Genomic DNA, 15,845 nt, shown 5'->3' with positions numbered 1-15,845 from the left:
GCCTTCTCACCAAGCTGCTTGCCTATTGTCCTGTAGCCCATCCCAGCCTTGTGCAGGTCTACAATTTTATCCCTGATGTCCTTACACAGCTCTCTGGTCTTGGCCATTGTGGAGAGGTTGGAGTCTGTTTGATTGAGTGTGTGGACAGGTGTCTTTTATACAGTTAACAAGTTCAAACAGGTGCAGTTAACACAGGTAATGAGTGGAGAACAGGAGGGCTTCATAAAGAAAAACTAACAGGTCTGTGAGAGCCGGAATTCTTACTGGTTGGTAGTTGATCAAATACTTATGTCATGCAATAAAATGCAACTTAATAACTTAAAAATCATACAATGTGATTTTCTGGATTTTTGTTTTAGATTTAGTCTCTCACAGTTGAAGTGTACCTATGATAAAAATTACAGACCTCTACATGCTTTGTAAGTAGGAAAACCTGCAAAATCGGCAGTGTATCAAATACTTGTTCTCCCCACTGTATGTGCCAAGGGTCCCTGGCTTGGTGGAGGAATCCACCACCTTGTCATGGACACTAGCTTATCATACTTGCATATACACAAATTGGCCAGTAGCAGTGGTTGCTCTCTGTGTACTACATAGCAAGTTCTCTGTGTCTGTATAGGATGTTCCTGATGAAGGCAGCCATTTTGGTGTGTTAGGTCTCAGGGTTGGTGGCTGTGGTCATGGTCACTTTCTTCATGTACTGTTTGAAGATGGCGTCAAAGGCCTCGTCCCTGTGGATCATGGCACCAAACACCAACGGCTGAGAGAGAGAGAAAGGGTAGATAAAGAGAGTGACAATAGGAGGGGATAGAAGGAGTGTGGAAGACTATCTTAGGCATATTGATAAATCTGTCAAAAAGCTGTTATGGAGCTCAATGATTGGGTTCCTGCCTATAAATATCTGGTCTTTTGAATTGACAAAGATTTCATGTTTAATAACCATACGGATGAGCTAGTTAAAAAGCTAAGATTGAAAGCTTTTTTTTTTTTATAAAGCTTGCCTCAAAATAGCAGGAAGCAGATTGTACTGTCAACTTTCCTGCCAGTTCTTGACTATGGTGATACCATTTACCAGATTGCAGCAGTCACTATCCTTAAACCTTTGGATGCCGTCTACCATAGCGCCTTTCACTTGATCACAGGTGACAGTTTTAACACTCACCACTGCATCCTGTCTCAAAAGGTAGGCTGGTCCTCATTAAAGTCCCATAGATCACTTAATTACTGCCTTTTTTTACAAGGCTCTACTATACAAGCTTCCAACTTACCTCACTTTGTTGTTAAAGTATGTAAAAAAAGTAAAGTATTCAACAATGAGATACCAAACCCGTTTACGCTTGAGGTTCCTCGGGTCTCCACTGGACTAGGTAAATCCGCTTTTAGTTTTAACACATTTTTGCAATCACTTACAAAATTCATTTCATTTGTATTCCCTGGTGCCACTAGGGCAGTTTAAAACCCTGATGATAAACGACTTCACAGAGGTGTGCAATTGTTTAGATAGATTTACTTTAACAACTACAGTAGTTTATGATGGCTGTGATATTTGTGATGTTCTAATGTATTCCACTTATTCTTTCTTGTATCTTGTAGTTGTATCTTTTATTTTCTGCCCTCAGGGCACCATTGAAAAGGAGACCCTGGGCTCAATTGGGCTCCCCTGAATAAATAAAAGTTAATTAAAAAATATTAATCTTCTCAACTTGTTAACTTGTTAACAGCATATTCAACAAACACTCAGACCTAAATAGAGAGAAAACAAACATGGTCTAAAATAGACTGTCCATAAGTGTTCCTACCTTCTGGGTGGACGGTGTTGCAATGGAGATTCCCATTCCAGACCCAGGTAATAGAGACAAGACTTTGTACTGTGGGACAAAAAAAACACCAGTTAAACTAAGACAACCTTAACATTCTACTGCAGAAGTCGATTTTTAGTAGGCTTGGGCGATACACCGTTTATACCGTATACCGGGGTATTTTGAAATACTGATGGTATGATTTTCAATACTGTAAAAAAAGTAACAAATAATATTATGACTGCTCATGACTATACGTTTAGTATAACTTTAAGAAATCTAAGATGTATCAAATAAATTATATATAGCACAGGGATCCAGCTATGCATCTGGTTGGCTAGATGTCAAGATCAAGGTTCTTGGTTACAGTAGAGACATTCAATCCCCTCCTGGATCAAGATCCTTGTTGCCAAAAAATGTTTGTGTGTAACAAAAACAAAAAACATGAATACTTCATTATTTTTTATTTGGAAATCACAATACTAAGAAGTATTGTAATTGTGTGCACATTCGGTATTACCATATACCCTGGTATGGTACAGAAATGGTATGAAAATCTAGATACCGCCCAACCCAATTTTTTTTAAACCAATTAATTTAGACATTGGACAGAAGGTGAAGCGAAAATAGAGAAACCCACCTTCTGAATATCAGTGATGTCAATCAGTTTGATGACTTTATTCTTTTTAGAGGAATTTGACCTGCAGCTTGAGCTTTCAAAGCAAAGGTAACTGGGAAGGGAAACACTTTGTCAGCACAGAGAAGGATACATTACACCTTAACACACAAATCAAAATCAAATCAAATATTATTTGTCACATGCGCACTTACAAGCCCTTAACCAACAATGGAGTTCAAGAAAGAGTTAAGAAAATTTTACTAAATAAACTAAGGTAAAAAATAATAAAAAAAGTAACACAATAAAATAACGATACCGAGGCTATATACAGGGGGTACCGGTACCGAGTCAATGTGCGGGGGTACAGGTTAGTCGAGGTAATTTGTACATGTAGGTAGGGGTAAAGTGACTATGCATAGATAATAAACAGCAAGTAGCAGCAGTGTAAAAGCAAATGGGGGTCAATGTAAATAGTCCGGGTGGCCCTTTTATTAATTGTTCAGCAGTCTTATGGCTTGGGCGTAGACGCTGTTAAGGAGCCTCTTTGTCCCAAACCAATACAAAACACACAACAGGGTGCTGCAAGAGCACATACATACACTGAGTATACAAAATATTAAGGATACCTGCACTTTCCATGACAGACTGACCAGGTGAATCCAGGTGAAAGCTATGATCCCTTATTGATGTCACTTGTTAAATCCACTTCAAATCATTGTAGATGAAAGGCAGGAGACAGGCTAACCCATAACAGTCTAAGCCCTTCAGACAAGTCCCAAGATGCTTGTGGGGGTCGTAGAGCAAAACGGAGAACATAATAGTTTTATAGAACAAACCGTTCGGATGCTACAGCCAATTCTGTGAGAAGACAGATTTTCAGGATGTCTCATGGTCTGACAATAACCACTCTAAGCTCTGTCACCTTTCACCGCAGATGCGGACGTGCGACATCGGCGGATGCGGTGGATTGAGATGCATCCAATGCAAAAAAACATCTCTCTAGCTTAAACTGAAGGATTTTTATAGGGATTTCTATTATGATGCTAATTAAATCAAATCAAATTGTATTTGTCACATACACGTGTTTAGCAGATGTTATAGCGGGTGTAGCGAAATGCTTGTGCTTCTAGCTCCGACAGTGCAGTAATATCTAACAATTTCAAAACATATACCCAAAACTAGTAAGGAATGGGATTTAAGAATATATACATATATTGACAAGCAATGACAGAGTGGAATGGACTAAGATACAGTAGAATATTATAGAATAGAATACAGTATATACAGTGGGGAGAACAAGTATTTGATACTTTTATTTATTTATTTTTTATTTCACCTTTATTTAACCAGGTAAACCAGTTGAGAACAAGTTCTCATTTACAACTGCGACCTGGCCAAGATAAAGCAAAGCAGTGCGATAAAAACAACAACACAGAGTTACATATGGGGTAAAACAAAACAAAGTAAAAAAAAAATACAACAGAAATACATATATATACAGTGTGTAAATTTAGCAAGTTATGGAGGTAAGGCAATAAAATAGGCTATAGTGCAAAGTAATTACAATTAGTATTAACACTGGAATGATAGATGTGCAAGAGATGATGTGCAAATAGAGATACTGGGGAACAAATGAGCAAAATAAATAACAATATAGGGATGAGGTAGTTAGGCGGGCTAATTTCAGATGGGCTGTGTACAGGTGCAGTGATCGGTAAGTGCTCTGACAACTGATGCTTAAAGTTAGTGAGGAGATAAGTGTCTCAGCTTCAGAGATTTTTGCAATTTGTTCCAGTCATTGGCAGCAGAGAACTGGAAGGAATTGCGGCCAAAGGAGGTGTTGGCTTTGGGGATGACCAGTGAGATATACCCCGCTGGAGCGCATGGGACTACGGGTGGGTGTTGCTATGGTGACCAATGAGCTAAGATAAGGCGGGGATTTGCCTAGCAGTGATTTATAGATGGCCTGGAGCCAGTGGGTTTTGGCGACGAATATGTAGTGAGGACCAGCCAACAAGAGCGTACAGGTCACAGTGGTGGGTATTATATGGGGCTTTGGAGATAAAACGGATGGCACTGTGATAGACTACATCAATTTGCTGAGTCGAGTGTTGGAGGCTATTTTGTAAATGACATCGCCGAAGTCAAGGATCGGTAGGTAGTCAGTTTTACGAGGGCATGTTTGGCAGCATGAGTGAAGGAGGCTTTGTTGTGAAATAGGAAACCGATTCTAGATTTAACTTTGGATTGGAGATTCTTAATGTGAGTCTGGAAGGAGAGTTTACAGTCTAACCAGACACCTAGATATTTGTAGTTGTCCACATACTCTAAATCAGACCCTCGTGTAGTGATTCAAGTCGGATGGACGGGTTCAAGCAGCGTTCGGTTGAAGAGCATGCATTTGAAGTTTTAGCTAGTGTTTAAGAGCAGTTGGAGGCTACTGAAGGAGTGTTGTAAGATTGAAGCTCGTTTGGAGGTTTTGTTAACACAGTGTCCAATGAAAGGGCCAGATGTATACAAAATGGTGTCGTCTGCGTGAGGTGGATCTGAGAGTCACCAGCAGCAAGAAGCGACGTCATTGATATACACGAGAAAAGAGTCGGCCCGGAATTGAACCCTGTGGCACCCCATAGAGACTGCCATAGGTCCAGACAACAGGCCCTCGATTTGACACATTGAACTCTATCTAGAAGTAGTTGGTGAACCAGGCGAGGCAGTCATTTGAGAAACCAAGGCTATTTAGTCTCCAATAAGAATGCGGTGGTTGACAGAGTCGAAAGCCTTGGCCAGGTCAATGAAACGGCTGCACAGTACTGTCTATTATCGATCCGGTTATAATATGTTTAGACCTTGGCGTGGCTGAAGTGCACCCCATGACCAGCTCGAAACCGGATTGCATAGCGGAGATGCGGTGGGATTCGAAATTATCGGTGATCTGTTTGCTGACTTGGCTTTCAAAAACTTTTGAAAGGCAGGGCAGGATGGATATGGGGTCTGTAACAGTTTGGATCTAGAGTGTCACCCCCCTTTGAAGGGGGGGGATGACCGCGGCGAGCTTTCAATCTCTGGGGATCTCAGGCGTTCGAAGAGGTTGAACAGGCTAGTAATAGGGGTTACGACAATTTCGGCGGCTAGTTTTTAGAAAGAAAGGGTCCAGATTGTCTAGCCCAGATGATTTGTAGGGGTCCAGATTTTGCAGCTCTTTTAGAACATCAGCTGTCTGGATTTGTGTGAAGGGAGAAGCGGGGGGCATGGGCAGTGTTGCAGCGGAGGGTGCAGAGCTGGTGGCCGGGGGTAGTGGTAGCCAGGTGAAAGCATGGCCAGCCGTAGCAAAATGCTTGTTGAAATTCTCGATTATTGTAGATTTATCGGTGGTGATAGTGTTCCCTAGCCTCAGTGCAGTGGGCAGCTGGGAGGAAGTGCTCTTATTTTCCATGGACTTTACAGTGTCCCAAAACTTTTTGGAGTTAGTGCTACAGGATGCAAATTTCTGTTTGAAAAAGTTAGCCTTTGCTTTCCTAACTGCTTGTGTATTTTGGTTCCTAACTTCCTGAAAAGTTGCATATCACGGGGCTATTTGATGCTAATGCATCGCCACAGGATGTTTTTGTGCTGGTCAAGGGCAGTCAAGTCTGAGGAGAACCAGGGGCTATATCTGTTCTTAGTTCTGTATTTTTTGAATGGGGCATGTCTTTTTAAGATTGAGAGAAATTACTTTTTAAAGAACAACCAGGCATCCTCTACTGACGGAATGAGATCTATATCCATCCAGGATACCTGGGCCAGAATCAATTAGGAAGGCCTGCTCGCTGAAGTGTTTTTGGGAGCGTTTGACAGTGATGAGGGTGGTCGTTTTGACCGCGGACCCGTTACGGACGCAGGCAATAAGGCCAGTGAAGACAGCGGAGGTGTATTTAGAGGGTAGTTAGTCAGCATGATATCTATGAGGGTTACCCATGTTTACGGATTTAGGGTTGTACCTGGTAGGTTCGTTGATAATTTGTGTGAGATTGAGGGCATCTAGTTTAGATTGTAGGATGGCCGGGTGTTAAGCATATCCCAATTTAGGTCACCAAGCAGTCGAACTCTGAGGATAGATGGGGGGCAATCAATTCACATATGGTGTCCGGGCACAGCTGGGGGCTGAGGGGGTCTGTAGCAAGCGGCAACAGTGAGAGATTTATTTCTGGAAAGGTGGATTTTTGAAGTAGAGGCTCAAACTGTTTGGGGCACAGACCTGGATAGTATGATGAGCTCTGCAGGCTATCTCTACAGTAGATTGCAACTCCACCCCCTTTGGCAGTTCTATCTAGGACGGAAAATGTTATAGTTGGGGATGGAAATTTCATTTTGGTGGCCTTCCTAAGCCAGGATTCAGACACTGCTAGAACATCAGGGTTGGTGGAGTGTGCTAACGCAGTGAATAACTCAAACTTAGGAAGGAGGCTTCTGATATTTATGTGCGAAAACCAAGACTTTTACGGTTACAGAAGTCAACAAATGATAGCTCCTGGGGAGTAGGAGTGATACTGGGGGTCTGCAGGGCCTGGGTTAGCCTCTCCATCACCAGAGGAACAGAGGAGGACTAGAATAAGGATACGACTAAAGGCTTTAAGCACTGGTCTTCTAGTGCGTTGGGTACATAGAATAAAGGGGGCAGTTCTCCGGGCGTTGTAGAAAAGATTCAGGGCATTATGTACAGAAAAGGATATGGAAGGATATGAGTACAGTTCAGGTAACCCTAAGCGTTGGGTAACAATGAAAGAGATAGCGTCATTGGAGCACCAATTGAGCCGGTCTCGCGTGTATGGGGGTGGAACAAAGGAACTATTTGAGGCAGTTTGAGAGGGACTAGGGGTTCTACAGTGAATTGTATAATAAGAACTAACCCAAACAGCAATAGGCAAGGCATAATTGACATGGGAGAGAGGCATAAAGCAGTCACAGGTGTTATTAGAGAGAGCTAAGACAACAAATGGAAATAGCGATAACGTTTGGGCTAAGACTAAACAGAATAAACAGGACAGGGTACCGTGTAAAGGAACAGTCCAGCAGGCATCAGCTGTGCAGCTGAGTGATCATAAGGTCCAGTGAACAGCAATATGTGAGTCCGAGAGCAGTTCAAATTGGTAGAGGTAGATAGCCGGGAGATGGGCCTGAGGCTAGCTCAGGGCTAACTGGTGCTTGCTATAGGGCAATGGTAAATCAGCCACAACAGGTTGCAGCTAGCTAGCTGGTTGTGATGATCCGGCGCTAGGGTCAGTGATTCCGGCAGAAAGTCCAATCCTCTGGGTCGATAGCACGCTGGTTCGATAGCAGCTGTGCAGACTGGCCGACCAAATTGTCCAGGCTAGAGCTAGGAGCTGGCTGGTGGATAGTGTAGGCCACGGACAGTGGGGAAGACGCTAACGGTGACTAATAACAGGTAGCCATTTAGTTGCGGCTACACTAGTTCAGCTTACGTTCTTGATGAGGTTATAAAGAAATAATAGAATCCTTTCCCACGTTGGGTGAGGCGGGTTGCAGGAAAGTATATTTAGTTAAAGAATGAAAAGTAAAAATTGAGAGATATATACAAAATAGACAAAAAAAACAAGAAACGGGATATTTACACAGGACGATGAAATAAAAGCGACCGCACTGCTACGCCATCTTGGAATAAGAACACTGCCGATTTTACACTGCCGATTTTGCAGGTTTTCCTACTTACAAAGCATGTAGAGGTCTGTAATTTCTATCATAGGTACACTTCAACTGTAAGAGACGGAATCTAAAACAAAAAAATCAAAAATCCAGAAAATCACATTGTATGATTTTTCGATAATTAATTTGCATTTTATTGCATGACATACAGTGGGGAAAAAAAGTATTTAGTCAGCCACCAATTGTGCAAGTTCTCCCACTTAAAAAGATGAGAGAGGCCTGTAATTTTCATCATAGGTACACGTCAACTATGACAGACAAAATGAGGAAAAAAAATCCAGAAAATCACATTGTATGATTTTTAATGAATTTATTTGCAAATTATGGTGGAAAATAAGTATTTGGTCAATAACAAAAGTTTCTCAATACTTTGTTATATACCCTTTGTTGGCAATGACACAGGTCAAACGTTTTCTGTAAGTCTTCACAAGGTTTTCACACACTGTTGCTGGTATTTTGGCCCATTCGTCCATGCAGATCTCCTCTAGAGCAGTGATGTTTTGGGGCTGTCGCTGGGCAACACGGACTTTCAACTCCCTCCAAAGATTTTCTATGGGGTTGAGATCTGGGAGACTGGCTAGGCCATTCCAGGACCTGAAATGCTTCTTACGAAGCCACTCCTTCGTTGCCCGGGCGGTGTGTTTGGGATCATTGTCATACTGAAAGACCCAGCCACGTTTCATCTTCAATGCCCTTGCTGATGGAAGGAGGTTTTCACTCAAAATCTCACCATACATGGCCCCATTCATTCTTTCCTTTACGAATCAGTCGTCCTGGTCCCTTTGCAGAAAAACAGCCCCCAAAGCATGATGTTTCCACCCCCATGCTTCACAGTAGGTATGGTGTTCTTTGGATGCAACTCAGCATTCTTTGTACTCCAAACACGACGAGTTGAGTTTTTACCAAAAAGTTATATTTTGGTTTCATCTGACCATTGACATTCTCCCCAATCCTCTTCTGGATCATCCAAATGCACTCTAGCACGGGCCTGGACATGTACTGGCTTAAGCAGGGGGACACGTCTGGCACTGCAGGATTTAAGTCCCTGGCGGCGTAGTGTGTTACTGATGGTAGGCTTTGTTACTTTGGTCCCAGCTCTCTGCAGGTCATTCACTAGGTCCCCCCGTGTGGTTCTGGGATTTTTGCTCACCGTTCTTGTGATCATTTTGACCCCACGGGGTGAGATCTTGCGTGGAGCCCCAGATCGAGGAGATTATCAGTGGTCTTGTATGCCTTCCATTTCCTAATAATTGGCTCCCACAGTTGATTTCTTCAAACCAAGCTGCTTACCTATTGCAGATTCAGTCTTCCCAGCCTGGTGCGGTCTACAATTTTGTTTCTGGTGTCCTTTGACAGCTCTTTGGTCTTGGCCATAGTGGAGTTTGGAGTGTGACTGTTTGAGCTTGTGGGCAGGTGTCTTTTATACTGATAACAAGTTCAAACAGGTGCCATTAATACAGGTAACGAGTGGAGGACAGAGGAGCCTCTTAAAGAAGAAGTTACAGGTCTGTGAGCCAGAAATCTTGCTTGTTTGTAGGTGACCAAATACTTATTTTCCACCATAATTTGCAAATAAATTCATTAAAAATCCTACAATGTGATTTTCTGGAATTTTTTTCCTCAATTTGTCTGTCATAGTTGACGTGTACCTATGATGAAAATTACAGGCCTCTCTCATCTTTTTAAGTGGGAGAACTTGCACAATTGGTGGCTGACTAAATACTTTTTTTCCCCACTGTAAGTATTTGATCACCTACCAACCAGTAAGAATTCCGGCTCTCACAGACCTGTTTTCTTTAAGAAGCCCTCCTGTTCTCCACTCATTACCTGTATTAACTGTACACCATCCCAACTGTGAAGCATGGAGGTGGAAACATCATTCTTTGGGGATGCTTTTCTGCAAAGGGGACAGGACGACTGCACCGTATTGAGGGGAGGATGGATGGGGCCATGTATCGCGAGATCTTGGCCAACAACCTCCTTCCCTCAGTAAAGCATTGAAGATGGGTCGTGGCTGGGTCTTCCAGCATGACAACGACCCGAAACACACAGCTAGGGCAACTAAGGAGTGGCTCCGTAAGAAGCATCTCAAGGTCCTGGAGTGGCCTAGCCAGTCTCCAGACCTGAACCCAATAGAACATCTTAGAGGGAGCTGAAAGTCCGTATTGCCTAGCGACAGCCCCAAAACCTGAAGGATCTGGAGAAGGTCTGTATGGAGGAGTGGGCCAAAATCCCTGCTGCAGTGTGTGCAAACCTGGTCAAGACCTACAGGAAACGTATGATCTCTGTAATTGCAAACAAAGGTTTCTGTACCAAATATTAAGTTCTGCTTTTCTGATGTATCAAATACTTACAGTGGGAAAAAAAAGTATTTAGTCAGCCACCAATTGTGCAAGTTCTCCCAATTAAAAAGATGAGAGAGGCCTGTAATTTTCATCATAGGTACACGTCAACTATGACAGACAAATTGAGATTTTTTTTTTCAGAAAATCACATTGTAGGATTTTTTATGAATTTATTTGCAAAATATGGTGGAAAATAAGTATTTGGTCACCTACAAACAAGCAAGATTTCTGGCTCTCACAGACCTGTAACTTCTTCTTTAAGAGGCTCCTCTGTCCTCCACTCGTTACCTGTATTAATGGCACCTGTTTGAACTTGTTATCAGTATAAAAGACACCTGTCCACAACCTCAAACAGTCACCTCCAAACTCCACTATGGCCAAGACCAAAAAGAGCTGTCAAAGGACACCAAAACAAAATTGTAGACCTGCACCAGGCTGGGAAGACTCTAATCTGCAATAGGGTAAGCAGCTTGGTTTGAAGAAATCAACTGTGGGAGCAATTATTAGGAAATGGAAGACATACAAGACCACTGATAATCTCCCTCGATCTGGGGCTCCACGCAAGATCTCTACCCTGTGGGGTCAAAATGATCACAACAACGGTGAGCAAAAATCCCAGAACCACACGGGGGGACCTAGTGAATGACCTGCAGAGAGCTGGGACCAAAGTAACAAAGCCTACCATCAGTAACACACATACGCCCGCCAGGGACTCAAATCCTGCAGTGCCAGACGTGTCCCCCTGCTTAAGCCAGTACATGTCCAGGCCCGTCTGAAGTTTGCTAGAGTGCATTTGGATGATCTCAGAAGAGGGATTGGGAGAATGTCATATGGTCAGATGAAACCAAAATATAACTTTTTGGTAAAAACTCAACTCGTCTGATTGGAGGGATAAAGAATGCTGAGTTGCATCCAAAGAACACCATACCTACTGTGAAGCATTGGGGTGGAAACATCATGCTTGGGGCTGTTTTTCTGTAAAGGGACCAGGACGACTGATCCGTGTAAAGGGAAAGAATGAATGGGGCCATGTATCGTGGAGATTTTGAGTGAAAACCTCCTTCCATCAGCAAGGGCATTGAAGATGAAACGTGGCTGGGTCTTTCAGCATGACAATGATCCCAAACACACCGCCCGGGCAACGAAGGAGTAGCAGTTGCGTAAGAAGCATTTCAGGTCCTGGAGTGGCCTGGGCCAGTCTCCAGATCTCAACCCCATAGAAAATCTTTGGAGGAGTTGAAAGTCCGTGTTGCCCAGCGACAGCCCCAAAACATCACTGCTCTAGAGGAGATCTGCATGGAGGAATGGGACAAAATACCAGCAACAGTGTGTGAAAACCTTGTGAAGACTCACAGAAAACGTTTGACCTGTGTCATTGCCAACAAAGGGTATATAACAAAGTATTGAGAAACTTTTGTTATTGACCAAATACTTATTTTCCACCATAATTTGCAAATAAAGTCATTAAAAATCCTACAATGTGATTTTCTGGAAAAAAAATCTCATTTTGTCTGTCATAGTTGATGTGTACCTATGATGAAAATTACAGGCCTCTCTCATCTTTTTAAGTGGGAGAACTTGCACAATTGGTGGCTGACTAAATACTTTTTTCCCCCACTGTATGTCATGCAATAAAATGCAAATTCATTACTTAAAAATCATACAATGTGATTTTCTGGAATTTTGTTTTAGATTCCGTCTCTCACAGTTGAAGTGTACCTATGATAAAAATTACAGACCTCTACATGCTTTGTAAGTAGGAAAACCTGCAAAATCGGCAGTGTATCAAATACTTGTGCTCCCCACTGTACATATGAGATGAGTAGTCCAAGATATGTAAACATTATTAAAGTGACTAGAGTTCCATTTCTTAAAGTGGTCAGTGATTTCAGTAGGCAGCAGCAGCCACTAATGTGCTAGTGATGGCTATTTAACAGTCTGATGGCCTTAAGAAAGAAGCTGTTTTCATTCTCTCGGTCCCAGCTTTGATGCACCTGTACTGACCTCGCCTTCTGGATGATAGAGGGGTGAATAGGCAGTGGCTCGGATGGTTGATGTCCTTGATGATCTTTTTGGCCTTCCTGTGACATCGGGTGCTGTATGTGTCTTGGAGGCGGGTAGTTTGCCCCTGTAATACGTTCGGCAGATCGCACCACCCTCTGGAGAGCCCCTCGGTTGTGGGCGGTGCAGTTGCCATACCAGGCGGTGATACAGCCCGACAGGATGCTCTCAATTGTGCATGTAAAAGTTTGTCGAGGGTTTTGGGGTGCTAAGCCGAATTTCTTCAGCCTCCTGAGGTTGAAGAGGCTCTGTGCGCCTTCTTCACCACACTGTCTGTGTGGGTGGACCATTTAAGTTTGTCGGTGATGTGTACGCCAAGGCTTTGAAGCTTTCCCACCTACTCCACTGCGGTCACGTCGATGTGGATAGGGGTGTGCACCCTTTGTTGTTTCCTGAAGTCCATAATCATCTCCTTTGTTTTGTTGATGTTGAGTGAGAGATTATTTTCCTGGCACCACACTCCCAGAGCCCTCACCTCCTCCCTGTAGGTGGTCTCGTCATTGTTGGTAATCAAGCCTACTACTGTTGAGTCGTCTGCAAACTTGATGATTGAGTTGGAGGTGTGCTTGGCCACGCAGTCATGGGTGAACAGGGAGAGATTGAATGTGTCCATAAACACACCAGCCAGCTGGTCTGCGCATGCTCTGAGGACGAGGCTAGGGATGCTGTCTGGGCCGGCAGCCTTGCGGGGGTTAACATGCTTAAATGTCTTAATCACGTCGGCCATGGAGAAGGAGAGGCCACAGTCGTTGGTAGTGGGCCTCGTCAGTGGCACTGTGTTATCCTCGCGGGCGAAGAAGGTGTTTAGCTTGTCTGGAAGCGAGGCGTCGGTGTCGGCGACGTGGCTGGTTTTCCCTTTTTGTAGTCCGTGATTGTCTGTAGACCCTGCCACATACGTCTTGTGTCTGAGCCGTTGAATTGCAACTCCACTTTGTCTCTATACTGATGTTTTGCCAGTTTAATTGCCTTGTGGAGTGAGTAGCTACACTGTTTGTATTCTGCCATATTCCCAGTCACCTTGCCACTGGTTGAATGCGGTGGTTCGCGCTTTCAGATTTGCGCGAATGCTGCCGTCTATCTCACGGTTTCTGGTTAGGGTAGGTTTGATAGTCACAGTGGGCACAACATCACCTATAGCACTTCTTGATAAACCCAGTCACTGTTTCAGTTGTATATGTCTAAATAATTTTCAGAAAGCTACCCGGAACATATCCAGTCCGCGTGATCAAAACAATTTTGAAGCGGATTCCGTTTAGTCGACCAGCGTTGAATAATCCTAGCACGGGTAAGCATCCTGTTTGAGTTTCTGCCTATAGGAAGGGAGAAGCAAAATGAGTCGTGGCCGATTTCGCCAAAAGGAGGGCGGGGGAGGGCCTTATAACCATCCCGGAAGTTCGAATAGCAATGGTCAGGTCTTGCATAGCGCAGAGTACAACAGTCGATATGTTGATAGAATTTTGGCATAGTCCTCAAATTTGCTTTGTTAAAATCTCAGCAACAATAAATGCAGCCTCAGGATATGTGGTTTCCAGTTTGCATAAGGTCCAGTGAAGTTCTTTGAGGGCCGTCGTGGTATCGGCTGAGGGAGGATATATACACGACCGCTGACTATAACAGAAGAAAATTATCTTGGGAGATAATACGGTCAGCATTTGATTGTGAGATATTCTAGGTCGGGTGAATGAAGGACTTGAGTAACTCTATGTTACTACAATTACACCATGAGTCATTAATCAGAAACACACACTCCGCCCTTCTGCTTCTGGAGATATTTGTTCCTGTCTGTGCGATGAACTGAGAACCCATGTGGCTGGACCGATTCCGACAGGAATATCCCAAGAGAGCCATGATTCCGTGAAACAGAGTATGTTATACAGGCCTTGATGTCTCTCTGGGAAAGAAATCCTTGCCCGTAGTTCAATCAAGCTTGTTTATCTAGAGACTGAACAATAGTAAGTAGTATACTTGGAAGCGGGTGCAGGTGGTGTGCGCGCCTCCTAAGTCGAACCAGCAGGCCGCTCCGAGTGCCTTTCCTCCGCGGCGATGTTTTGGGTCAGCCGCTGGAATCAGTTCAGTGGCCCTGGGGAGAGGCAAACAAGCATCTGCTTCGGGTACGTATTCCTGGTCATATTGCTGGTGAGTTACCGTCGCTCTGATATCCAATAGTCTTTCCCGGCTGTATGTAATGATGCCAAACACTTTCTGAGCTAATAACACATAAAAACCAAAATACTGCAGTTAATTTCCCTAAGAGCTAGTCGAGAGGCCGCCATCTTCGTTTTGCACCATCATTCAAATAATTCGATTTTCACGGGGCGCGGACATCGACTCTAGGGGGTTTTCCAAATAAGTATTTTTTGCCTTAAGACAATTGAGACATGGATTGTGTATGTGTGCTATTCAGAGGGTGAATGGGCAAGACAAAGTGCCTTTGAACAGGAGTATCGTGTTCCTAATGTTTTAGTATACTCAGTGTACATATCTACATGTGACAGCTAGGTATTAGCAGTATATGGCTTACTTTTCAGTGACAAAGAGCACACCATTACGGATGTAGTCAGTGGGACTCTTCCTGTCCCTGTTGATCAAGCAGCATCGCCAGCCATTCTCACACACTGCCAATGAAACCAGTCGACACACACACACACACACACACACACATCAGGTCTGACACACTGCCAACAAACACAGTCAATAGTCATGGTTTCACTGCACCAACATAACACAATCAATAAACACTAAGTTAATCAACAACAACTATGTAAATAGGGTCAACATGGAATAGGGGGAGGTGGTGAACCAGGCATAAATAGTCAGCTGTCGCTCCTGAGAATTATCATGCTGTGCTCTACCAACCTGCTAGGGGGCGCTCATCCTCAGACAGTTTGAAGACCTCGTGGAAAACCCTCTTCTTAGTATTGTAGGCCCTGCCGGGTCTATTTCCTCTAGACTGGGATATCATATGGTAAGGCTGTTCCTAGACTGCCAAGCTACTGCCGGATGGATCTTAAAGAGGCAGAGAGCGGAGAAAGAATGGTAGGATAGAGGAAGAATGGAGGAGAGAGGTCAGCATTTTAGACTAGGAACAGAGTGTGGAAGGGACAATTGGCTAGACCCAAGCAGCGTATTGTATTATATGCAGGCTCTCCTCAAACCAGTGGCTTGACTTGGTCATCAGCATCACTACCAGTGCACTTCACTGCAGGTGACTCTCAAAGCGTACTCAGGTAACATGTTGTTTCGGTAAAATGGTGAATATTGGCTGGGGTACTTGTGGGGATCGTTGGATACATTGCTTATGGGGATTATTGGGTTGTG

At 43.7% G+C, this 15,845-nt stretch overlaps 1 protein-coding gene across 1 annotated transcript; it reads right to left on the bottom strand.

Annotated features, from left to right (window-relative positions):
• Positions 1–412: 412 nt before the first annotated feature.
• LOC123487894 (GRAM domain-containing protein 4-like) lies at positions 413–15,489 on the bottom strand. The gene is made up of 5 exons (XM_045218867.1): positions 15,384–15,489; positions 15,049–15,142; positions 2,440–2,530; positions 1,800–1,868; positions 413–760 (listed from the first exon to the last, which is right to left on the bottom strand). The coding sequence occupies exons 1-5, from the start codon at positions 15,487–15,489 to the stop codon at positions 653–655; spliced, it is 468 nt and encodes a 155-aa protein (XP_045074802.1). The 3' UTR covers positions 413–652.
• Positions 15,490–15,845: the final 356 nt, after the last annotated feature.

Source organism: Coregonus clupeaformis, unplaced genomic scaffold (assembly GCF_020615455.1).
Source record: "Coregonus clupeaformis isolate EN_2021a unplaced genomic scaffold, ASM2061545v1 scaf1863, whole genome shotgun sequence".
NCBI classification, from domain to species: domain Eukaryota; kingdom Metazoa; phylum Chordata; class Actinopteri; order Salmoniformes; family Salmonidae; genus Coregonus; species Coregonus clupeaformis.
Note: the sequence above shows the minus strand (reverse complement) of the source record. Positions and strands in the feature narration are given on the sequence as shown.

Bases quoted from the DNA above. Each gene is read 5' to 3' on its own strand.
- LOC123487894 (XM_045218867.1), bottom strand. From the start codon at position 15,489: ATGATATCCCAGTCTAGAGGAAATAGACCCGGCAGGGCCTACAATACT. The intron at 2,531-15,048 runs GTAAGCCATATA...TTCCCTTCCCAG, and splicing joins GTGCTCTTTGTCACTGAAAA to TTACCTTTGCTTTGAAAGCT. The intron at 761-1,799 runs GTAGGAACACTT...TCTCTCTCTCAG, and splicing joins CAACACCGTCCACCCAGAAG to CCGTTGGTGTTTGGTGCCAT.